Below are 26,020 nucleotides of genomic sequence, written 5' to 3'. Positions count from 1 at the left end.
CCGGGACCGTCTGGATGTAACTGTCCGTGGAGATGCTGCGGTGCTCGGCTGCACAGACGAGGCGAGTGGGGTGGGGGGTGGAGAGCAGAGGTAGAGGAAGGTGTGGCTCATGACACACTTTGTTTTGGTCTACAGGCAGTGCACAGCAGGAAACCTAGCGGTGAAACCATTTCGCTTTATGCCCCTTTAAGCAAAGCGTCTGAAGACTGACTTGTGAGTCTAGTGTATTACTACTATACTCTTGCCATAAAATGCATTTCTGTGATTTCCATACACTTAGTCTCTTAAGTTATGTGAAGATGTTTGACCTTAGAGATCCTTCATGCACTTCAACCCTGAACAGACATGCACATGAATGCCACAACTTCAGATCTTAGATATATGGATACATGACTGTAGATACAGGTACAGTAGTATAGGCCACATACCACTATATTATTGCTCTTTAGAGAAAACCTTATATCCAAAATGAAACATTCCAGGATTAATCGTAACAGCGTGGTTTCTGCTTTACCATTGCATTTTTGAGATTATTCATTGTGGTTTGAAAATGTTTGAAATAAACATAAAGTTTAGACAATTTATTAGGCAACAGCATGTTGAATGATGCCACTTTTTTCTCGGGATACTGTACCAATTCTGATATGTTAATGCAGAGTAATGCCTAATAACAAGCACCAATCCTATATCAGTGCTCTTTTCTCTTTAGTTTCAGCTGACACTTACTTTGTATTGTTTGTATTGTATTGTATTGCTCTAGGTTACAGTAATAAATTGCATTGTATTTGCTGATGTTGGGGAGTGCTCTTGATATAAAAGAGAAATGGGAGTTAGAAATGAATGTTATTATTGAAGATGCATGCTGGGAAGATGTGTGTGAAGAAGGGCATAAATTAACCAGTAGTCCAATGTGCAAAGAATTCAACTGGAAATTAAAAATGAGGTATTTTAGAACTCCCTCCATAACTTCCAAATTTGATAGTAGTAAAACGAATTTGTGCTGGAGGGAATGTCATCAGATAGGTGACCACACACACATATTTTGGGACTGCCCAAAGTTAAAAAATTATTGGGAGGGGATTCGTAAAGAATTATTCTCTATATTGAACATTGATTTACCTCTGACTCCACAGTTTTATATTATTGGAGCACTCCCTAAGGGAAGATTGGAAAAAAGGAAGCTGTATCTATTGCAAGTCCTACTATTAGTAGGCAGGAAGATGATAACTCTATCATGGCTTAAACCACTTCCTCCTACTATACTTCAGTGGCATGAGAGGGTGAAGAAGGTATATGTAATGGAGAAGATAACAGCACACCTTCATTTTAAGATGGACATTTTCAGAACTAGATGGTCTCCCATAAGTGCTTACTTAAATATGCCAATGTGAAACACTGTTAAACTGTGCTGTCTTAGGAGAACTGTCCGAGTGTATTTGTGATTTGTGCAGAGGAATATCAGAAACAATCGAACAAGACTGAGTTGTTTGCCTAACTGTTACTGGTTCAACGGTTTAGTTTATACATTTTTTGTATAACTTCGGTTTTTTGTATGTATGTAACAAAGAAGAATCAGATGTAAGCAAAATATGTAAGTACATACGAATGCCAATAAATTCTTGGTTCTAAAAAAATAAATAAATTGCATTGTGACAGTGATAAAGTAGTAGTAGTGGATGCTGATCTGGAATCTCAAAAAAATTAAGTAAATATCTGCTTGCCTGATGGCTCAGTCAGGAGAGATAGGTGACTTGTTTTATACAGATTATAGGCATACAGATTAACAGATGATATGTGATGATGAGCCCAGACACTGGTGGTGGTGGTAACTGGTGACTCTAAGGCCGATGAAGCTGATGAATCTGTGAAGACGAGGTGACGATGGGGAGTTGGAGGGTGCGCACAACTGCAGCATGAACATACTAAAGGCAGTAAGAGAATCATTTTTAAAACGATGATTGGCTAACAGTGAAGGTGTGTCGCTCTGCTATTGGTTAAATGTGATCAGCTGATAGAACAGCTGATACCTCAGTTGACTGGCCCCGACATGACAGCTTGAAGTTGTGAGTGTGCATGGGTGAGGAGTGAATTGCACATGGTATGAAATTTTTTTTTACAGGCCTAAGCATGCAAAAGCAAAGTCTTCCTGACTGAACTTTTGCTAGACCTTCATCATTCAAAATTGTGAACAGTCTTTCATCTATAGTCTGACATTGCCTCTACTATAACTAATTTTGGTGGGGAGGAGGGATTCGATTTTCCCAAAGTAATCACCAACCTATCAAACGTAATTTGACATAAATTTTTAGTCCACACTGATTCATAGCCATGCCAACATAATAATTTTGCGCTGCTTTAGGAGATGAGCGAAGCAAAATTAAACAAACTATGATGACAGGTGACACTGAGTGAACATGTCAATGTAGAACAATGTCAATAGCAGCGTCTATCTTGTCTATAGCACTAATAATTGTTATTACTCTTCATTGGTTCCAGCACACAGCTTGACAACAGCTTGACAACAGTGTTAGTCTCGCTTGAGGCTCTGATTGGCTAATCATTATTCCCCTTGTGGCACTCACTGGATCATTTATTAATTCAACCGAGAAACTGCTGTTTCATGTCACAATGCCAGACGAAGCATTCAACATGAACTTGGTGAAGTGGGCTGATTCAGAGGTCTGGAACCAGGCAGAATATCTGCGTCAACACAGATCCAGTTGTATGGATTGGTGTAACAGTATTTAATGGTCCTCACTGCTGAAAGTATAAAACACACAGGGGTAAATTGATTATATCAGGTCCTTTTCAGCCTTTAAAAACCTAAAACCTGTGTCACAAATGTTGGGACACAAGATGGCTACTAGTTTTCTTTCTGTCTAAAACTTGGAAAACTCATGGTCAGGTATGACTCGTGACTGACAATATGCTTCAGTTTCTGATGCTTCTTTAAACAGTTCCTATGCAGCCGTTCGTATACAAAGTCACCATCTGGTAGTTCACACATTTTTTTTCAGTAGATGTTGCAGAATTTTGAAGTTGCTGGCAGTTTCATTTGATCCCCAGACCAAGGTGATAGGCCAAAAGGTTGTACATGTGCAACTGATATGAAATAGGCATGTTATAGCTTTGATGTCTTTTTTTAGTGTCTGCAGTCCCTATGGTTAACAGTGTGAACCCACAGTTCTCTGAATCAGAAAGCACCCTTTCTTATCAAACGGGTGAAATGTGTAATAGAAGACAATAAGGCATTTTAAAGCTTTGCTCTGGAGATGCAGATCGCTGGCTGTGTTAGTGCATTCAGTTCCACCTCAGTGATACAAAATCAACTGACCCTTCTTTGAAAGTAGGCTCCCCAAATACAGAGGAGGAGTTGCTTCAAAGGAAAGAAGTGTCTCTGGATTAGCAATGAAAATACCTCAAACTGCCCCTGAGGTCTCCCAAAACACTTAGATGCACTAGTACACATGCACACAAACACACATATAGTATTTACATATTGCTGATGCCTCAGTCTTCCAGCGTGCTCACAGATGCACACGGTCACTCACTCTCATTGTTCTTTTTTCTCTCCCTCTTTCTTTCGCATGTGAACACACACATATACACAGGTCAGGTCAGCTTCAAACATGACTGACCCGTTTTGTAATTCAGTTGACGTTTACAGTTACAATATGTGTCAGGTGTCCTTGTTCCCATTTGTCATATTAATAATGCCATTTTTACTTTTTTCCTGGAACTATCACTGCTCAGTGCTGACATATGTGACACATATGACACACTGCCCTCCAGCCTAGTTATTTGTCCAGTGCTTTTACTCAAAGCCCAAACTGCACAGAATATCCTCTGTCTCCAAATAATTTTTAAGCGCTTTTGCCTGGTCGAGCCTCACTGTCAGCAGCCTTAGCATCAGTTCTTTGAAGAATTACCTGTGGGCATGGTAAACTATGACAGGACCATTTGGAGGAAAGCTGCTCTCATGAATCTCTGGTGGCAGATTGATTCAAAAAGGCTGTGTGGACTGGTTTCCTGTATCCTAGTCAGGCCCCATCCTTCTCTAGTCCCTTCCACTCATCTGGGCCGCAGCTGCCTCTCTGGTACTTACTCCAAGAGAAAAACAGGGAGGGGCCACCAGCATCACAGGGAGACTGTTGTAAGTGTATAATGTCTGACCAATCAGTTTTTTCTTTCCTCAGTCGTTTGACTCGAACAAGAACAGATTATGTAATGTCTACATTTGTTTGCATTTGTTGCAGTGACGTGTCTTTCTTTAGTTAAAATTAGCAGCCATGGAGGAAGAAAAAATATTTTTTGACACCTATTAAACCAGTTTGTGAACAAAGAGAATTCCGACAATACGTACAAATATCTGGTGCACCCTATGGGGGTCGGTACTGACTTAAATAACAATCATATTCATGCAATTTTATATTGTAAAAACAAAATCTGTTGTCTCTGCATCATTTCATTTCCACAAAAGACTTTGTGCAGAACAATTGTTTCATTAAATACAAACAAAGGCATGATTCATACTGTAGTAATTACATTTTATTTCTCCCCGTAACCACAGGATGCTTAGAATCTCACTGTATTTTTGTCAGGGCAGTTAAAAGAAAATTGTCTTTCTTGGTTTGTCAAACATACTCAATTCCTTTACCATCACTGCCCCATTTGCTCTATTCATGTGACAATCCAACATCTTTTAATTCCGTTTTTTTAAAGTTCAGTTTTCTGGAAATTATGTTATTGTTTAACAGCATAGTTAAATAAAAGTAGAAAATGTTCAATTCAACAACTGCCCGGTTAGCAAGAGCTCACACAGTGGCAGCTGGTAAACGGTGTCACCAAACTCACACTGACACCAAAATGTCCAAATACTGGCGTTAAACCCTTTACCAACCATTAGGTAAGGTTAGCTGTTAGTGAGAGCCAATCACAAGTGGTCACTTGAGATGCATGAGGAGATGCACTCTAATGCCAGTTTTACATATTTAAACTTGTTTTGGTGAAAACACAAAACAAATACCCTAAGATGTCTAGGACCTTTTTCTTTTTCTTTTTTTTTAACCATCAAAAAAAACAAAACTATTTAGCAAAAGCTTTCCTGCTTTGTGATCTATTTTTGGCATATTAACCTTACCATTTTCTTTTCTGTCATTCAGGAGTGGATATCCTCTATCGATTGGGGCTCACATCTCAAAGCAGCACAGACGAGAGAACAAGCTCACCTTTAGCTACTTACACCACTGTTCCCTCACCCCTGAATCTTCCTGTTTCTGGACATGGGGTATTACTCGACTCAAACTCCCTCTATGAGGCTCCAGCAGGAAGTCTGTTCCCGCCGGAGATTGGCGAGGAGTTTTCTGTTGTGGTTAGCCTAAGCTCCTGGAGAGCAAACAATGCTTTTCTTTTTAGTGTCAAAGATAGCAGGGATAGGCTGCGTTTTGGCATTCAGCTGCTGCCACGCAGAGTGGTGGTTTACACTGCTGAGAAAGCCTCCATCTACTTTACCTACAACTGGCAGGATGGGCGCCAGCACCCTTTTGCTGTGGGTGTTCGTGCACGCTCGGTGTCCTTCTATGCGGATTGTGGGGCTGTGCAGCAGCAAGAACAGACCCTGGCAAGATCTCAGACATTGGGGGATTCTGGGGGTCTCTTCACTCTAGGGAGGATGAACTCCAAAGCGGCACAATTCAATGGTCGAGTCTGCCAGCTAGATATCTATCCCTCTGCCCAAGCTGCCGCGCACTACTGCAAGTACCTTAAAACACAGTGCCGGCTGGCCGACACTTACCGATTGCCTTTGCCCCATCCTGGTTTGGATATTGAGGCAAATGACCCACCTTCTAACCCCTTGACAAAGTCCCCTATTGGAGTAGCAGCTACCCATCATTCCCCCTTAAAAGCCACAGCAGCTTTTAAAGTGTCCCCAGGTAGTTTCGTAACACAGTATTCAACTCTGAGCCCATCGGTACAACCTCATTTGGGGGACCAAAGCCACATTTCCACATTGGATCCCCTTGCCCACATCACCACTTCTTCACCTCAACCTGACAGCCCCACCTTAACCCTGAGTGGAAGAGCATTTCTGGATCTTGCTTATAGCACAACTATCACCACTTCCAAAAATTTGTTGGCAAAAGGAATCAGCCCCCAGGGGAATACTGATCACTCTGAAAACAGCACAGAGGAAGAGAGCAGCTCCGGGACACTGCAGACTCCAGATGCCACCCCAGGCCTGATTTCCCCAGTCAGGCAAGGTCGAGTGAAGGAAGGACTCAGGAACAACTCCATCGACAGCTCCAGGGGCTCTCACTCTAGGCCCCAACTGACACAAAAGCTTCTGGAAACTCATCTGAAAGCCAATGGCACCACTTTGTACAGGGAGAATCAGGTGGACACCTCAGAACAGCATGATCCTGATGGCAGCTATGATGATGTAGACATGGGAGGATATGATTATGGATATGAGGATCCAGACTATTTCTATGACTACGAAGATGGTTTCCGTGGCCCAAAAGGAGAGCCAGGTTTTCCGGTAAGTAACAGAATTTATGAATGACAAGCAGAGCTGTGAGTTAATGGAACATTATTCAAAGAGTTGAGACACAAGTCAGTGCATTGCTGTACATGCTCAAGAGGAAAACATCAATGCAAGGCAATCAAAGGTAATTTATGGCCATCACAGTTAAAATTCTGTGTAAAAATTGGCTTTGTTACATACACCCAGGATATGTGAAAAATATTTTGGCAGGGCGGTGTAGTGATTTAGAGGTGATAGCATGTCCAAGCACTGTTCTTTTTTCATGTATCTACAAGTTGTTAAAATAACACGTCATTCCCTCGCTGAAATACTGTCAGCCACTTTTTGCTCTAATGTTAGAGAGTATAACTCATCTGAATGATGGAGGTACACCCTGGCATCCAGCCTTATGATGTAAGCCGGCTGTCAGGATAGCTTTGCCACTGAACATGCTTTCATAGCTCAGATTTACAGGTATTGCTTATGTTTCCATGAGTGAGATGTGTGTCTTTATATCTGCTCCGTTTAAATGAAGTGTATGTAATGATGTAATATGTCTGGATTCATCTACCAGTTTCCATAATACTACCTCACCTATTAAGTGCCTGCAGGTCTGTAGATGGAACAGAGCTTGCCAGCACTGAGTTGTTGCAACTTATCTTCACGTCTCAGAGGCTGAGTTTAGTGTACTGCGGTATTATGAGCATGATACAGTCTACGCCACAGGCCCTTTTCCAGTTGCTCACAATTTGGCAAAAGTATTGATTAATTAGAACTTTTGTGCTGTTAAGCTGTTATCTTTAACTGTGTGTATGCCTTGGCTGCTTGAACCACTGATGCAGACATGCGTTGAATGCTGGGTCAGCTGAAGGTCAGTGGCTCAGTATGTGCTGTTGCCTCTTTTAAAGCTACAGTTGGTTACTTAAAAAACAAAAGACAAAAAAAAAGTTGTTACATACACACAGGAGTACATTAGACAGATGATCTGTGAAACAATCATATTCTTCTGTCTTTTCATGTTGCCTCTAATGGCCAAACTAAATGTGAACATAAAGAACCAATCAGAGGTGTGGAGTCTCTAACGCAGCTCTTATGTCAATAGCTGCTTGTGAACTGCGTTCAAACTGTTAAACTAGGTAGCAGTTGTCAAATATGAATCAAGATATTGTAACTGCATATTTCTCGCCTCAGATGTTTTCAGAAATATATTTTACCGTATTTTTCAACTGTAAAATTAAAAGTCGGTCTGGCCAGTGGACAGTGCTTGGTGCCTATTTACAACATGTTGGCCAAGTCACCGAACTTTTTATCAGTTTGACAGTTTGACCTCAGTTTAAGAGCACTGGTTGTCATGATTGACAGCTGCATTAGAGGCTTTTCGGCTCTGATTGGTTGTTTTCAGTGTACTGTGGTAGATTCATGGGAATGCCAGTAGAGGCAACTGGAAAAGAAAGAGGATGAGGAGGAGTAGAAGGGAAGTGGTTTTTGTTCACACAATATCTGTCATCTAATACTGTGGATGTAGTGAAAGTTTCAGCAAATATGGCCAGAAGTTATTTTTATTAAAGTTACAGACTGTAGCTTTAAACTTCAAATCAAGCTGTTTTACTTCCTCAGGGGAAGTATTTCACAGTTTTACATAAGCAGTAGTGGCATGTATATGGGCTGCTTCTGGTCTCAGTAGATGTTCCGTGATCATAATTTGTGTTTTAGCACCCAACTAGAAGTTACGTACTACAGCAGAAGTGCTAATTTAGTAGGTTGTCAGTAAAGTGGATATTATTGTCAGATATTTTATTTTGAGTTGTCCTCTGATGGGTCTTAAATTTGACTGTGCTGCTGTTGCTCCATAGACAAAATGTATATCCACTTAACTGTTACATAACATGATTGAGCATGGTTGTTCTTTAAAACTGAAGCTTATACATAACTTGTGTACATATTGCTGGCATTTATTTTGCAATCTTAAAAACACAGACCAAAAGTCAAAATTCACTATCAGCTCAGCTATGCCAGAATGTGAGGGATAAATGGGGGTTCAGATCAAAAATAGCAATCTGTGTTAAAATAGACATGGTGCTTAGTTTGTGTGGATTTGTTGCTGCAGGCACTGAGAGCATGAAATATGATCTAGGAGTACAGTTTGAGTAATACATTAATGAGTCTGAATGTTTGACAGATGCCAAAACACTCAAGATACTACGAGGCAAATTCTACAGCCCTGCAAAGTTATCAAAGTAAAAATCATTATGTTATGCTGGTTGTGTTATAAGGTAATTAACCAATACACAGTTTGATGGGGGGTGAGAACTTGAGCCAGGTTAAACCTTTTTCTCTGGATAACCCTGCATCTTCCACTGCTGTGTTGAAAATCCCATGTGTAGGCCTAGGTAAAAGGGGCCAGAAGCATTGAGAAATTACTTGCGGTAAGTTTCACTGTCACTTTCTGCTTTCCCCAGCGCTGCTTACGTTGACCAATGAAAGAGCTGTTAGCCTTAGAGGAAACATTGGAGAGATTCAGCCATATATGTTTGAGCTTCAGTCAGACCCAGACTCACATGAGGATTCTGTTATGCACCAAAATCGGCGGCTAGCAGACGAATCAGAATGTTAAATGTAGTCAGCATCTCTTGTTTATGTTGTTGGTTAGCTTATAGGCTAGCTGGCAGTGGCTGACTCAGCATTGATGTTTGTGAAACATATAATAATATCTGCTACGATGGGGTATTTGGTAGGTAGTGGAAGGAATCGCCAGGGTCAGTTTTATATTTGGAAACAACACACTCTACAATTTTTGCTGTCAAAACTTTCACTATGCTCATGCTATCTCTGCTCTCTGTACTGACAAGTCACTCAGTGCTGGAGGTTTCAGGCTTGTTTGCTGGTGTTGTGTCAAAGTCTGTTCTCCCATTATGTGTCTCCTGTATAAGACAGAGAGTGGCTTTCGTATTAGTGATGTACCTATTCTAGTTTGCCTGGCGTATTTTTGAATCTCAGATTTTAGGGAAATGCCCAGACATCACCACCCTCAATGAAAGAATGTAAAACACCTCTCTTTGCACAAATACAAGTCAACATAGTCAAGGTCAGACATTATAAGGGTCATAAAAATAAGAAAAATACATTTTTGAGTTGAGGGGGACTTTAAGCGACCTACAGGAGGCAGCTTGTCTACTGACGGCATGTAGGGTGACAATACAGGAGCTATTCAGCTCAAGTAAATGTCACACAATGTTCAGAGTTCAAAAGATGATTCATTCTGCCCTACAGCTTTACAGAAAATGGACTTCTGGAATTGAGTCCATTGGGAAAGATTTGACCTTCATCTTGGCAACAAAGAGGAAGCATGTGAATATTATCATTTTGTTGCATGAGTGCCTTGGTTTCTTTAGGCCCTGTTGTTGTGGCGAAGGCGGTGGTGTGCTCACAGTTTCCATGTGTCTGTGTGTGGGAGTCTAGAGGAACAAACAGCTGTTTCTCTATTCATATCTCCCACTTTGCCCATCTACTGCTCTTACAGGGGATAAGGATGCTGCAGAGCACCCCATTATAATCTCTTGCTATAGCAACAATTCAAAATACTAAATAACAGAACTATGCCTGTTTTCTTCTAAAAGTGTAAATGTTGTACTTTATAGTGGGATTGTTTTTTTAGGGGAATGGCATTGGGGAATAGCAGAACAGCCCAAGGAATAAATAGATTCCTTGACCAGAAGGGGATTTCCTCCTGACTCCTTAATGTTATCCAGTGGTGGAAATTGCTGTTTAAGTGGGTAATCACCAATAAATCTCTCTTTTCAAGTAGGATGCACTGATCCGATTTTTTTCAGTCCTGATACAGATACCTAGGCTTTGGGTTTCGGCCGATACAGAGTATCCAGTACCAGTGTTAAAATGATAAGCTGTATGCCTCAATGTATGTGGAAGTGACTGGGTTCACTTTTATGTGTAGGGAAACATCGGGCTTGACTTGAACATAACTTTTCTAACTGTAAAACAAAATGTAACAAATCCAAACATAGATATTAATGTACTCAATTGTTATTTATTATTGAAATAAATTGTGCAAGGTGGCTTGACTTTACAGATATTCCAAGTTGCCATACAACTTGCTGGTGTAGCAGGCATGAAATACTGTACCTCCAAACAGCTGAAATGTTTGTAGTTAGCTCAGCTAACCAGTCTGCTGGCGTGAGGCAGTACGTGCAAGTGTAATCACACATAAACATATAGCCTAATTGAATTGAACAGATGAACCCCATTGTCACTGATACCCCATCCAGCTGTTTGTGTTAGGCCTGATATTCAATACCAGTATTGGATTGGTGCATCCCTACTCTCAAGCGAATGAATTTACTCTTGACCGAGATTGTCCTGATTTTCATCATTCATTTTATTTAAAATCCCCTTCAGCAATAATTTGCACATTTCAGTGAAGGCAGCTGACTGTTCTTTGAAAAACTTCAGTGATCTATTTGTTGCTTTGTTTGTTCTCATGCCCTTTGAGTGTCCAGATATTATTGTCTTCTGTTGTCTAACTAATTTTGGAGGAGACCAACGCATTATGTAACAAAGATGCATGTTTTCACTACAGATCAGTACTGACACACCCGTGCATTGTTAAGGAACTGTTTGACAAAATATGTTGGCAGCAATTACAATTAATCAGAAGTATGGACTTACACATGAAATATCCAATACAAAAATCTTCTTTACCCCCAAAGGCAGTGTTTACATGTTGCAGAGAAGGTTGATATTCTACGATCCTTAAGAATTTTCAATGTGCCACTAAAAATGGAAATTTAGTCTCACACCCTATAAAAACACAATATCACAAGTGTTTTTAACAAATCAAGTGGAGCCTCAGCCTGGTTTGGTTCCAAAGAAATGTGAGAGATAATGTAAGTATCTCTCACTCAGTTTGCACCTCAAATGAATTCAGTGCATTAGCTAATGCCCTCCACCAAGTGGTACCAAATTTTTCTGAACTTTATTCTTTTTTGGTTATTTCTCTTTGACTAGATTTTGGCAATCAGCCACTTAAAGCCATCTAGTTCTACAGGCCTAATCTCCAAGATCTGACTCAATATTTTTGCGTTTTTGTATTGAGTGGCAGTAGTTAGAGCTGGTTGATAAATGAATATTATTAGTAATTGGTTTTTCAAATTTTACATCTACTAGAACATGACATGCAGTTGTTCCATAAGTTTCATGCTACGTTTTTTCATGACGGAGGATTATGTTAATCCCAATGGCTGACCAAAGGCTGGTGGTGTCCGTCTCATCTTTAGAATGTAACTCGACCCTTCTGCTCAGGGATTCCTAATAGAGCTCTTAGTTGAAAACACTTGGCTCCTGTCTTTGAACTTCATAACTCTTACATAAATATAGCACATACTCATCATTGCGGAGGCCTGGACAGTGAACTGCATGTTATTGCTTGCCATTAACCTACTCTATCTCTCTCTTTTTCCCCTTCACTCCCTCTCTGTCTCACTCCCCCTCTCTCTCTCTACAACATTCCCTTCTTTCTCTCCCTGTCCCTCTGTCTCTCTGATTTAGGGTCCTCCTGGTCCCCCTGGTTTACCTGGTCCTCCAGGAAAAAGAGGTTCTCGGGTGAGTAACGTGCGCAAAGGTGATAATACACAAGGAGCATTCTGTAAAGTAATTGTTCTCTTGATCAGGAGAATCAGTCTGCCCATCTCACTGTATGTGATAGTGGCATACAATTATAGGAATACTTTACCCATAAAATTACTGTTTGTCATTTTATCTTTTAATTAAAAGATGCCTTTTATTTCTACATGCAGTGGAAAACTCCTTTATATGGTGTAGTCTCTCTATCTGTACATATAATTTTAGTTGATGGACTGATCCCAGATAACATGAACATCAATACCTTGTGGAAAATCTTTAAAGGGAAACAGAAAAAAAGAACAGTGTACAAAAAGTGCTATTTTGTTTGGATTTAGTCTATTAAAACATCTGTTGAGATGCTCGCCACTCTTCAGGGGCCATCATTAGCACAGAACGTACTGTGGTTTTATCTCTGCACCACTAAAAAGAGGTTAAGGTCAGGTTTATTGGCCTTTAAGGCACTAAACTTGCTAATCATCAGCACTAACGCATTAACTGAAGGCTTTTTTCTTTTCATCTGTTGTTATGGCAGTCTGCAGGCACTGGCCACATGCGATTTGCCTGTATTTACCATCACAATCCAGCTGCAACTGTCGGGAAAAAGGCACTGACAGACGTGTTTGTGGTTAGCGTGATTAAACTCAGGAACAAGCCTTGCTTTGTAAAGGCTCATAGCAATTAGCTAGTTCGCTTTGAGGATGCAGGCAATGTTGTTTACTTGTCCGCACCTTTAGAGCACTGAGGTTGAGTAACCAAACTGTTCCAGATGAAACCAGCTGCAATGAGCCGCAGCTTCAGCGGCACAGAATGCATTTCCACTCTGATCTTGAGACTACACTGTATGCAACTGCCAAGGCTGTCATGATGCAATGCTGCGATCATGCCACAGGCCCTGGAGGCATCTTTAAACAGAACAAGACACATTTTAACTAAATGGAAGCGGTATGTGTAAGAGCAAAGGTGTATAAATAGTTCACTCTTGGTCTTTGTAGAAGCTGTACCCTGCACAGCAATGCCTTCATGGGTAATTTAATCCAGGGAATGTAAATATCTACAGTTTGTCAGTGTTTATTGACAACAACATGCAATAAAAGTAACCCGTTGCCTGATTACTTTTTGAAAACCTGCTTTTACACCACATCAAACAATGACTCTCAAGTGTCAGAATGATGATCATGACGAGCCATTACTTATTAACACAGGAAAATGTGGTTAGTATATGTTTATGTGCATAAGCAGAGTTGTTTCTCTCCTTGTATATTGTATGTAAATGTGTGTGGTTGTCTTTGTGAATTCATCGTTCACTGTCTACATTAGCTCAAAGTAACAAACAGATGTAGCATTTTCCTTTTTGCTTCTTTTCCCTGTAAACAGTGCAGGGGGTTGTGTTGGTGGGGGCGTGTTGAGTTGAGCTGGGTTCCAAGTTTTTGCTAGATGAACCTGCTTTGTTTTGTTGTAGCCCCCTGTGTTGGCACCCAACGGCATTAACAGACAGGCTGCATTCAAATTGAAGTTGTTTTGAATGCGGCCTTATGCTCTGCTGTATTATAACAGAGTGTGACAGGCACACTAGAAAGCAGATAGACAGGAAGACAGGCTGGCAGACAGAGAGAGGTGGCAGACAGTGAAACATGCCTTGGAAAGCACAGAGCTGATACAGAACATACTCTTAACCCCATAGGCTAAGTCATAAAGTGGAGACAGAGGGAGGCTTGGAATCATTATGTGGTGGGAAGCTGAGGGCAGCGTGCAATACTGTGGTCGTGTCTGCTGTCTCAGCACAGAGCAGCAGATTTATTTTTCTGCCTCTAATTGTTAACGTTATCAGAGTATGAGCCTTTGAACCAGGCTTCACGGTTTGTCATGGAAACAGGCAAATTTACTTCAAAGGTTCTTTTATTCTAAACAGTCTCTGAAGGGGAGACTGTTTAAGTGTTGAGTCGGTGATTGATACAGTAATCAAGTATTTTATCAAGGAAAAGCCTGCAGTGAATTTTTGTATTGCTGATTTCCAACCTTTTTTCACTGTTGAGTAATTGCTGACCAACTACATATAACATCACAAAATTGCCCATAGACATGGGTTAATTTTGTCTTTGAGAAGTAAAGTGTATAATTTATGAATTAACACACTCGTCACACTTTACCAAAACATTCAACTAAATAATGACTTTTTCTTTAATTTTCTGCATTCTCTTGTAGAAACCAGGCCCAGATTACTGACATTAAAAATGAGGATGAGAGAGCATAAGACAGATAGAGGGAGAGCCTTCTTCCTGGCTCTTGGCTGGAGTGCAGAGAAAGTGTGGTCTGCAAGCAGCAGGGGTACAGATGTGCAGGAATGTAGTGTATTTATGGTGTCTGTGTGTGTGCATATGAACGTGCACATCCAGTTCTAGGTGCAAGTGTGCATGTGTGGTAGTACATTCATTGCATACCTGTGTTTTTCAAGGAATTCAGATGATCAGTCTGTCTCTGGACCCCGACAGAGGTGGTTGTAGTAGAGCTTCCGTGATTGGTCATGCCAGACTTTGTGAAATTCCAGATTGTAAGATATCAAGCGTGGTTCAAAAACAAGTCACAGTAATCGCAAATTCTAGAGAACACTAATTAATAATAAAGAAAACCTTGATTTTCTTTCTGTCTTTCTCTGTTGTTGTCAACAGTGCCCAGTTATTTATTATTGTTCTCTCTCTCTCTGTTTGCATTTTTTCCAGGGTCCCACCGGTCCACATGGAAGCCCAGGACAGCCTGGACCACCTGGGCCTAAGGTTAGTGACCTTCATCCATGTAAGGGAGACATTAACAGTTCCCTGAGAGTGCCGGACAGGGTTTTGGGGGGGGGGGGGGCTTGATATGGATGATTATCAACACAGAACGGACAAATTAGCATTTGTAGACATGAATAACATATAAATGTTTACAGAGTCTTTGTTGGATTGTAGTTTATGGAAACCAATGTTGGAATAAAACTTTGTAAAGGTGCTAGTTAAAATGTTACAGTGAAATTCCTCATATGTTACCATGATGAACTTGGCTAGAGAATAGACTTGCACCGATTACAATTTTTTGGGCCTATACTGATTTCCGATTTGCAGAGTGTTTGGATGGCCGATTCCGATTTTGGCCGACATTCTTATTTTAACAACGAGAAAAAAGGTTCACATTTGAACAGGCTGCCGTGGAACATTCATATTTGGTGCGCATTTGAACAGGCTGCCGCTCCCGTGAGAACACTCCCGTCAGTAAGTGTGCGGACGCGGACACGTGCATTTTCGGCACGCGGACACGCTCCTCGTTAGTTTCAAGCGGCACAGTGCGGCAGCGAGAGCTCCGCTCCTTTAAGTTTAACACGGACAATTAACAACTTTCTCCTTCTCTCTTTTGATGTGTGTGCATGAATGATTAAGGTGAGAAGAAGCCCATGTTTACAGATTGTATATGCATATTAGTAAGAATTGAGTGTAAAGCTATTTTTCCTTTTGTTTATTTCAGAACCACACACAGTCATGCAACACTTGTGAACCTCCTGCATTGAAAATTAAAGTATCCTCTTGACCCTGATTCTCTGGCCGGCATCATTTACTCCACAGTTGTCCTACCCAAACCAGTGTGTCCCTGAGGTCTCCTTCCTCACATTGCTCAAGCCTGAGCTGCACTTGTGCGTGTGTGTGCGCTGCTATAAGCGATGTCAATCATGCCACGCGGTGGGAATTTGACCGGCGTTTTAAATCCGCATATTTTAGACTGACCGGCCGGTTGCAGGTCATGGCCGATCACGTGAAAACTGGCCCGATTCCGAGCACTGCCGATAAATCGGTGCAAGTCTACTAGAGAATGTAGCTTTTTAGCCCTTTCTAATGTGATAAATTGAGAAACAAATGTGCATATGCTTGCAATACTGCATGCCTAAAGACATGGGAAATTCCATGGTCATGTATTCTTTTAATTTAGGGCTCTATATGTATTCTGCTTACATGGAATTTGAACTGCAGAGACAAAGGATTCTGTTGTGAAATTCAAGAAAATCATAACACTGCCAGTCACTCAAAACACTTGGGGCATGGGGAAACCAAATGGTTGATTGAACATTGTGGAAGTCTGCACCCAAAGTCAGAGTCTTCAAAGTCATGTACTTTCATAACCTATAATTTCCCGCCTAAGAAGTGGTGATAAATGTGATAGCACCATTGTTTATAATGGCATGGTTGGTTGGATTTGGGAGTCATTATTGTACAGTAAAATGAAGATTTCAAAGAAGGGGATGACAGGTCTGAGCTCTCCCTACTGCCTGAGGAAGTGTACTGTCATTGTACATGCTGGCCTGCCAATCACCAGCTAGAAATGGAGCCACAAGCCTTAGATGGCAATGTGGTTACTACAGGAAATCAATGTTTTCAGCTTGCTGCCAAGCCTTTGACTCCTTTTGATCAAACTGTCTGTTTTTGTCATTTGTAACCGAGAGCCATCTCTTCTCCTGGGCGGGTGAAACATCATCTGTTTACAGCCATATTATTGTCTGCCTGCACACGCATATGTTTCTTCACTGTTTTGTATATATATTTTTGTATACTAAAAAGCAATTTAAAGAGTACATAGCAGTAATGCATTTTCCATTTACTGTTAGTCAGTCATCACATCCACACAAGCATTTTGTAGCCCACTGCATACTCAAGAACAACCATATCAATTAACAGTTAAAAGATAGTAAGTAAATAAAAACTAATACTTTTTTACTAACACTTTTTTGTTGTCAGAAAAACAACATGGTAAAAGCTATTTCATAAAGTTTTTTTCAAATCTCTGCTAATTCCACAAAGGAAAGGACTCAAAAACAAGACATATTGGGGACTGTTAAATTATTCCCTACATATTTTACTAGTTATACTCTCCACAGTGTTTCCCACAGGATTTTGGGAAACTATGGGGGGGTGGTGGGGGGTGGGGGGGTAGAGACCCCTAACTGCGGGGAGAATGGAGCAGGCTTCCCCGGAGGTCCGCCACTTTTCCCGGTCCCTCTTCTCCACACTTAGGGCTCTAGTTTCGCAGACCGGGCGAGGCGGGGGCGCAGCGCACCTGCGCTTCACCAACTGGGTGTGGCCAGGCGGATTTTGCAAGTTTGGCACACCGTGCGCGCTGGCGCAGCTACTCGTCTGTCACACCTCCGTCCCTCCTACCTGCGCAAGTCAGAAAGAGGGAGGAGAGAAGGCGTGGAGTGGGTTTTACACACATCACACCAATTAAATGAGCCCCTCTCCTTGCCCTTAAATGCGCCGCACGAAGGTGTAATGAGAGTTTACTCAATTCGCCATTGCAGAAGAGAGCAGCAGCGTCAGATGGCCAAACTTCTCCCAGGAGGAACCTGATGTTTTGGTGTCAGTGTCCGAATATATGGAACTGCGAGCAGACCTCCACAGGCTGATGATGCAAAGGTAGCCTGGGAGGAGGTCACCACAGTTGTAAATCAATGTTGCGTTTCTCTTGTGCGCGCGCACTCTTTCTCTCTCGCAGTCTGTTTCTTTTCTTTTGGCTTTTCTAAGATGACAGATGCTGAATATATACTCCCTATCTGATGCTGTGGCTGTTTGTGGTTGGCTGAGAGGGATGTGAACTCATTAGTTTGTAGCTGTTTAATCAAATCAGGTTGGGTGTCCATTATGCGTGCCAAACGTGCCAAGCGGTGCCAATCCCCTTTGATCTGACATCAGATGTGACGGGACAGTCGATACAGAGATACATTTATGTGCTGATTGCAGATAGTTGCATTGAATAGTGGTTTTGTGGCTATTTATTGCATCGTTAATGTGCCTGATATTCTGGAAACCTGCCTGTGAGGTTTTGGTGACGTGTGCGCACTGTCCGCCGGTCAACCAAACTTCAGCTTACACCGGCTGCGCTCCATCTGCGCTGACAGTAGACCTGGTTTCAGATGGCGAGCTTTTAGCGCACCTTCGGGGAAGCCTTTTGGCACGAAACTGTCACTGCACCAAGCTGGATCTGTCGACACCTCCCCCTGCTGCGCCACCAAACCCATCTCAGCACACCTCGGTCTGCCAAACTACCAAACTGAGCGTGCCTCGGGGTGCGCTGCTCGAAACTAGCTCTGTGTGGGGTTCACCACTCTGTGCTGCGCCGGGAAACTAGAGCCCTTTGACTTATTTCCACCCAGCCAACAGTGGGACTTATATTCATTGTGCCGACAGTGGCTTGGAAAACCGCCCATAACCGTGTCAAACGGGGAAGAGGGAAGAGGGAAGGCGGCTGGAGTTCCTCCAACATTTGCGGTTAGATTATCATATATTTTTATTGACAAAAATATAGGCTGCTTCGGCTGATTTTTTTTTTATGCGCACATGTGCCCCTAAATATTTTTTACAGTTCACACACACGTATTTTTAGTCGAGTGAAACGCTCGTGCTGTCGAGCGCTGGATCTGACAGCCTGAGCACATCGGCACAAAACGCTACGGCGTTCGAGATATTATTTATATCATGAGAAGTCAATACTTTCGGCAGCCTAAATCTTTTATTTAGAAACTATGGCGGGTCAAATTAAACTATGGCGGGCCGCCATAGTTTCGTTAATTAATGGGAAACACTGCTCCATGAAAAACCATCAAAAGACAGTGACAACAGTTAGCTGATGCTAGCTGACAGGCTGGGACATGTTGCTCACTCCTGTTGCACATGGGGAACTGCCCATTGGTCCGACAGCCCATTGGTTCGACATCCCATTGTTCTGACCATATTAAACCCATTGTTCCGAAGTCCGTTCCAAAATCATCATGATGCCCTGTGGTTAAGGTCTAGTTAGGTTTAGGCACAAAAACCACTTGATTAGGGTCAGGAAAAGATCATGGTGTGGGTTAAAATGAAAACGAAAGTGACAAACACATAAGCCGTGAGCCTGCTTCGCCTCAAGCCTTTCCCAGCTGACCCAGAGCCGGTCGTGGCGCACCATACGCCCGCCGCGAGCCGTTCAGCACCGCGGACAGTCGGACTAATGGGATGTCGAACCAATGGGCTGTCGGACCAATGACATGGACCCTTGCACATGTGTGTTTATGTGTAATTCAGGAGGGAGAGGGGGCTGAAGGGGTCAGATGCAGAGCAGTTCGGTGTATGTGATGACAGAATTACCTACATTTGTTGTATTCAGTGTATCATTTAAAGTTAAATATTGAAATCATGGTCACTAACAGCTAATGTTTACATGAAGTATACTAAATATCATAGGCCCGAATAAAACCCTAACCCATACTGTGCATGTCCCAGGCTCACTTCGGGTTGGTTGGTAGATCTCATCAGGAGACCTCTGCAGCTCATGTTGCTTGCCCTACAAGACACTGTTGTATTGATGTCCCCAAGTCACTAAACTGCCCAACTGCTCAAGTCTAATCTGCTGTAGTTAACGTTTTTTATCAAATGGCAACAATTATAGCAGAAAATGACGTGTTGTTCCCTAAAGAGCCAATCTCTGCTGCCCAGAGCATGTGCAAGTGGGGTTAAACCAGACAGCCAGATGTAGGAAAGAGTGATAATAATGAGCCAGTGTGTTGTCACAGTGTAGTGGGAAAGACTTGAGAGGACAAGCGTGGTTGTTCCCTAAATGACATACCCCATCGCCTAGATCATAGTAACCCGGGTTTTCACCACAGGGCATGATTGTGCTAGTCCTGGCTCATTAGACATGAAACTGACTTCATATAAAATGAAAAATAAAGACAGAAAGTCAAATCTCTGCTAAGCTTTTCCCAGCATGGGACCAGATGTAAAGGATACATTGGTAAAACTGAGCAAGGATGTGGGCAGCTCCGTGCAGATGGCTGTGGTGATTGTGGTCCTGACTGGCTACCACAGAGTGGCTGCATACACCATGCAGTCAGTGGGAGAACAGTCATGCTATAGAAGCAGAAACAAAGGATAAGTGGATGGTCCACCCTCCCCTCCTTTTTTCTTATGATGTGAAAGTGGTTAGCTCCTCACGTGGAATTGTAGTTAGTATGTATACTGCTAAAGACAAGACAAATTTATGAAAGTTGTTTTCATGAATTATGATCTCTCTGTCAACCTCACCCCAAACACATAAAGAGAGGAATGTTCTGCACAGGGAGATAGATGGATTTATTCTATGTCACCTCTGACCTTGCTGGGACACTGGGCACCTTTGGCTGAGGGTGTCGATTGGTTATTATGAAATATGGGGCCACCTGCTTGCTCTGTTCTTTCAGCGTGTACAACGACATTTGTGTGTACACACACACACAGAACCAAAATCGGCGTATCTAATACCGTAGTGACATGTCGGTGAGTCATTCTCCACCCCAACCCCCTTTGTGGAGGCGGAATAGAGATTGAGAGACTCTTTGTCTCAGTTTGGGAAAAGATCCCCTGTTGAAATGTGTTTGGTTTCTAGGACAAATACAGAGGAATATAGTCCCTGATGCTGAGCTTAGTTGACGTGTGTTTTAAGCACAGTCTAAAATGTTATGACGATGTGCTTGCAGGTCTTAAGAAGAGCATTTCAGTCTGCTTCATGCATTGCTGACTTTTGTCTCAAACATAAAGGAAGCCTGGTTTTATGCTGTGGTAGAATTTCCGCTCTCCCACCGCCAAGCTTTTTTTACGCCTCATTGGCTGTCAGTCAAAACTATGAAAATATGATGCTCAAAATCCTCTGAGGAGAATTTACGGATCTAAGGTGTCAAACAATGGCTTAGCACCTCAAAGCTGAAAATCTTTGTTATTGTGGTTTGTATTCAGAGGGCCACCCTGACCCCATCACATGCACACATTTCTTAACAATCAGTGAAGATATCCTACTATTAAATGGAGAAACCTCTGTCCCTCCCTCCGTCCATCCCTCCATCCGTCTGTCCGTCCGTCATCATCCGTTTTCCTCCTCACTGCTTTGACCTACTTCTCTGAACTTGCACATAGGCTTTCATCTTGGTCATGTGCAGACAGCCACGATGCCGTTTTTGCATTTTTCCCACATTTCTACTGTTCATATTCGTGTTTTTGTCCACTACCCATTCATACTGTGAGCACCTTTAGCAGCGCGAGCTGCGCATGCACGCTGGGACCACAGTTTGGCTGGGAAGCCTTTATCTCCATCACTTGCGGATCGAAACCTGTATGTGTGTACCTGTGTGCCCGCGCATGGCGCACGTGCTTGCCTCCATGCCGCCAGCCAAAACTATGCTCCATGTATTTTGCCATAAAGCATGTTTCTAAATACAGTGTGCATTGTTTTTCTTACATTAATATTTATTACACAGTGCATTTACAGTGCTCTGATTTTGCATCTCCTCTAATATACGGTTTTTGATTTCTTATTCCTCTATACATAACACATCCCCGGGTATGGACAGGTTATAGTGTATTGGTTGATGGTAGTTTAATGGGTTTTGTTATTATCAAAACTCATTTTTATTTCTGTTCATTTATGCCCCTGATGAGCACAATTTTTGACATGCTTTGTACAAACAAAGCATTTTCTTGGCTGCTAAGCATTAAGGTGTTGTGCTGGACATCTCCTAATGCCTGGTTCACACTGCACAACATTTCTGTCCCTTCTAACGGTCACTGTGTCACAGTAGGCAATTGTGCAGTCATAAAATGGTGCCGTGACTTGGCTGACAGACTACACAGTGGTCCACACCAGTTATCCCCGGTCGTCTTTCACAACGTGTGTGATCTCATCGGGTTATTCTTGTGCTATTTCTATCTATTACTATTATTTCAGTCACTGTGTCTGTTCGTGTGCCAGCCGAAATGTTGTTGTAGTAACGTAAAAAGTGCCAGCAGATGGCAGGAGCCACATTTGAAGCACCGTATATAAACATGCAAGTCACTGAATCCTCCACGACAAGTTCCTGCAAATGTTTCAGAATAAGGACCTAGTTAGAAAACAAAGAGATTCTCTTAATCAAAGTTAAAATGGACTTTTATTTTTTATACAGCTACAGGAAGTGTTGAGTTTGAAATGACGGCACGATGCATTAACTTTATCAAGGCAAATGGGACCAGATAAAAAGTAAAAATATCAAGATACAGAGGGAATAATAAATAACGGGCCGTTTATAATGTAGTCTGTTTCAAATGAGGCTGGTAGCCTCTGCAGTTGTGGTGAGTAAAAGGCCCGCCACTATTTTGTAATTTTCTTACTTTATGTCCGTCTCCATTATGAAGAAGTAACATTGTTTGCCAGCTTGATGCTAATGACAGTACTCTGTGGGTTGATAAAGTGCCTCTGCTGTTTCACACCATCATTTTTTCCTTTTTTACTCTGTGTTGTAACATCCCTGCTGGAAATACCTAAATGGCTGGGGTGTTGTTGACTCACAGTTGTCTACGGCAGCAGATCGCACTGTGTTCTTATTGGTCAAAGTGATGGCTGTGACGGGAGAAATCGTGAATGACAAAAAGAAAATCAAACATGCTAGACTTTCTGTCAGAACGTCGGGAGGTGTCCCAGAGATGAAACGATGGATTATCGTGTACGTACGATTGGCCGTGTTTCCCAGTTAAGAGCGATCTTAAGACTTAAGAGCACAGTTAAGAACGTCTTTGGTAAGAAGGGTCGCTAAGATACGAGTGTTTCCTAGGTGCGTCCTTAATGCCCTTCTTAGGGTTGCTCTTAAGATCTTTAAGAAGCTCTTTACAGGAGCTGGCCACTACTGTGGTGCTGAAACTAAATCAATCGATGTCAGGCAAATCGATCACCCACCACTTAATCAGCGCATACTGTAAGTCACGCACTAATTCCCTGCTGCTTGTGTGTAAGTGTGTTCTAATAATTCTAATGAAAAACTAAGACGATAAATATTTGTTAATGACCTATTTTCATGATAAAAACAAGACTACAACTAAATAAGCAGTAGTCTTGGTAAGAGAATCATGAGGAAATGTATTATATTTAAACAAAATAACACAGACGCCTTGCTGAGGCCGGTGCCGTCTCCCACCACTTCCAGGAAGCTCCCCACTGCATAAAAACGCATCGCAGCCAGGCACTGCACCTCCAGGTTGAGGGCGAAATTGCACCGGGTTGCCCTCAGGATGTGTGGAGACACTAGTTTATGAGGCGTTGTATCTCAGCACGGGGCAGCTGGTACTTCATCTGGACAGCCCGGTCTGACAGCACGTCGAGTGGGCTGAAGTGCTGACGCACAAATGCATTTACATATACACGGCGACGTTGTTGGTTAGCGATGGGAAGATGCTGTAAAGCAGCCATGGTATCTCACACGTGTGATGTGGCAACGCCTTTATATAGAGTAGCGGGTGGAGTGTCCCTTGATGAGGTTCCAGCTGAGCTCAATTACTGTTGTGCCCTGACACATTTTTTGGATGCGGTAAACTATCTCATATATGTATGCAGATGTGGGATATGTGCGGACAAATTATGATAAATGATAGTCATGATGATTCATTTTATTTTTTGTGCCTGATGTGCACAGCACATACAGGAACACACTTGTTATTCCTCATACTTAGTTTTTTGTCTTATTATTATTTTTCTTCCGCCAGATTTCGGTGCGTAACTTGTGCCACAGCTTTGAGCGCACATAGGGTCTTCATGAAACATATGGATTCATGATTCAAAGTGTTTATTGTCATATGCACAGTAAGGACACATGTTTCCCTGCAGAATGAAATTCGTTCATGATCCGAGCAGACACTGTACGTTGCTGCGTTGGGCTATTATCAGGCTGATATCATGTAGTGAACCAGGCATAACATTGCTTTTTTGGCATACCATAACACCTCTTTATGTGAAGCACTATCTGGAGTAATTTTTGAGTTTAAACTTTATTTTTAGATGTATTACAGCAAAAAGGATTTTATGACCCTAATCCACATCAGTTTGAGAAGAAAAGCCCAGAGACCTCTGGCTGTTGAAATGTAATATTTCTATTTTGTGGAAATGCACTTAAAGGGAAATTTCGGTTTATTTCAACCCGTCTCCTATCGTCCTAAATTTGTTTCAAGTCACTAGTGACATAGAAAAAATAGTTAGCATGTTAGCCGTTAGCCTTGATACAGCCGTAGCGTCAGACCTGTTAAAACTTAATTGAACGGGCATCCTTTCAAGTGCAAAGTTAGTCCACTAAACAAGCTTTTTCTCCACAAAGACTGTCTCATATCGTTAGGATAAATGTCAGAGAACATATAGAAACGACATATAAACATGTTGTCTTACCTTACCGGTGTGCTGCCATGTTTGTTGTTTACCATTTAGCTAAGGCTGCAACCGGTCCCATTCCTTGCAACAGAGGTATTTCTCTTCTGTGGGCACTGGGGTACAGCATTCACAGGTAACGTTGCACCACCGACCTCCAGAGCTAAATCCTTCCAGCAGCCATTCCTCCTCTGTCGTCCTCTAACGTTAACAGTTACCTGTTGTGCCTCTCTCTCTCTCTCCTCCTCCGTTCTTCAATTTCACGAAGCTCTTCGTCAGTGTATTCTGGCTCAAATAAATAAGGGCGGCCATCGGCTCTCGATGTGGAAAGCCTATATACTAACATTCCACATTTAGGTGGTCTTCAGAGTTGTTGTCTTACCTTACCGTGTGTTTACCATTTATCTCTGCTTCCCAAAGCGCGGCCGAAATATCGCGAGAACAACTTTTTGCCAGACTTCGACTTTGTGGAGGAGGAATTTGATTTCGCAGAGGTTGGCCGCCCTTATTTATTTGAGCCAGAATACACTGACGAAGAGCTTCGTGAAATCGAAGAATGGAGGAGGAGAGAGAGAGGCACAACAGGTAACGTTAGAGGACGACAGAGGAGGAATGGCTGCTGGAAGGATTTAGCTCTGGAGGTCAGTGGTGTAACGTTACCTGTGAATGCTGTACCCTAGTGCCCACAGAAGAGAAATACCTCTGTTGCAAGAAATGGGACCGGTTGCAGCCTTAGCTAAATGGTAAACAACAAACATGGCACCACACCGGTAAGGTAAGACAACATGTTTACATGTCGTTTTCTATATGTTCTCTGACATTTATCCTAACGATATGAGGTGGTCTTTGTGGAGAAAAAGCTTGTTTAGTGGACTAACTTTGCACTTGAAAGGATGCCCGTTCAATTAAGTTTTAACAGGTCTGACGCTACGGCTGTATCTAGGCTAACGGCTAACATGCTAACTATTTTTTCTATGTCACTAGTGACTTGAAACAAATTTAGGACGATAAGAGACGGGTTGAAATAAACCGAAATTTCCCTTTAACATCAGCTCCGTTCTGACAGACTTGTTGGACTTATTATCTGCCTTGCGGGAATTACACATGTGGTCTGGGATGTCACAGAAACTGAGTGAGGTCCAGATCCTCAAGGCATTTGTATTTCATTACAAAGTGGTACTGTCCTGCTGAATCACTGTGAAGAAATGTTGATGATAACTCTGCAATGATGTCTAGATCAGTGCTTTATTTTATATGGCAAATTGTACTTAACTGTATCTATTATACTTCTATGCAGTAGAAGCTGCAAGGAACTCAAATTCCTAAACTAAAGAGACAGCATGTGTGCAAGATTTAGCCTTATTTGGGCCTTCTGAAATTCTTGTCTTTTTTTAAGTTACTTTAAAGTGCTGTTTTTAAAAAGGCTTTAAGCATCCTTACCATTCACTGGTGTCAGTAAATTGTGTGGATTATCATCATTGTTAATGGAACAGCTTCAAGTTAAGGATGAACCACAGAAATTTTCCAAAAGCAAAAGTTGTCTCTTCAAAGGCAAAGTGTCCTCACACATACTCACCAAGTCTGGTACCTTTTTCCAGTGTGGATGATGCTTTCCAGTGCTTAGTCTTAATGTAGAACACACACCTCCCTCTGTAAAGCCTGTACCCTGTCATG

General features: G+C 42.0%; 1 protein-coding gene across 1 annotated transcript in view; it reads left to right on the top strand.

The window, feature by feature from the left end:
- The window catches only part of col24a1 (collagen type XXIV alpha 1), a 116,576-nt gene that overhangs the window by 14,807 nt on the left and 75,749 nt on the right, over positions 1–26,020 (top strand). Inside the window, exons 3-5 of the mRNA XM_033621642.2 lie at positions 5,163–6,538; positions 12,086–12,139; positions 14,878–14,931. Of these exons, the coding sequence (XP_033477533.2) occupies positions 5,163–6,538; positions 12,086–12,139; positions 14,878–14,931 (1,484 nt within the window). The remainder of the gene's footprint in view (positions 1–5,162; positions 6,539–12,085; positions 12,140–14,877; positions 14,932–26,020) is intronic.

This window comes from Epinephelus lanceolatus, chromosome 6, assembly GCF_041903045.1.
Source record: "Epinephelus lanceolatus isolate andai-2023 chromosome 6, ASM4190304v1, whole genome shotgun sequence".
NCBI classification, from domain to species: Eukaryota; Metazoa; Chordata; class Actinopteri; order Perciformes; family Serranidae; genus Epinephelus; species Epinephelus lanceolatus.
Note: the sequence above shows the minus strand (reverse complement) of the source record. Positions and strands in the feature narration are given on the sequence as shown.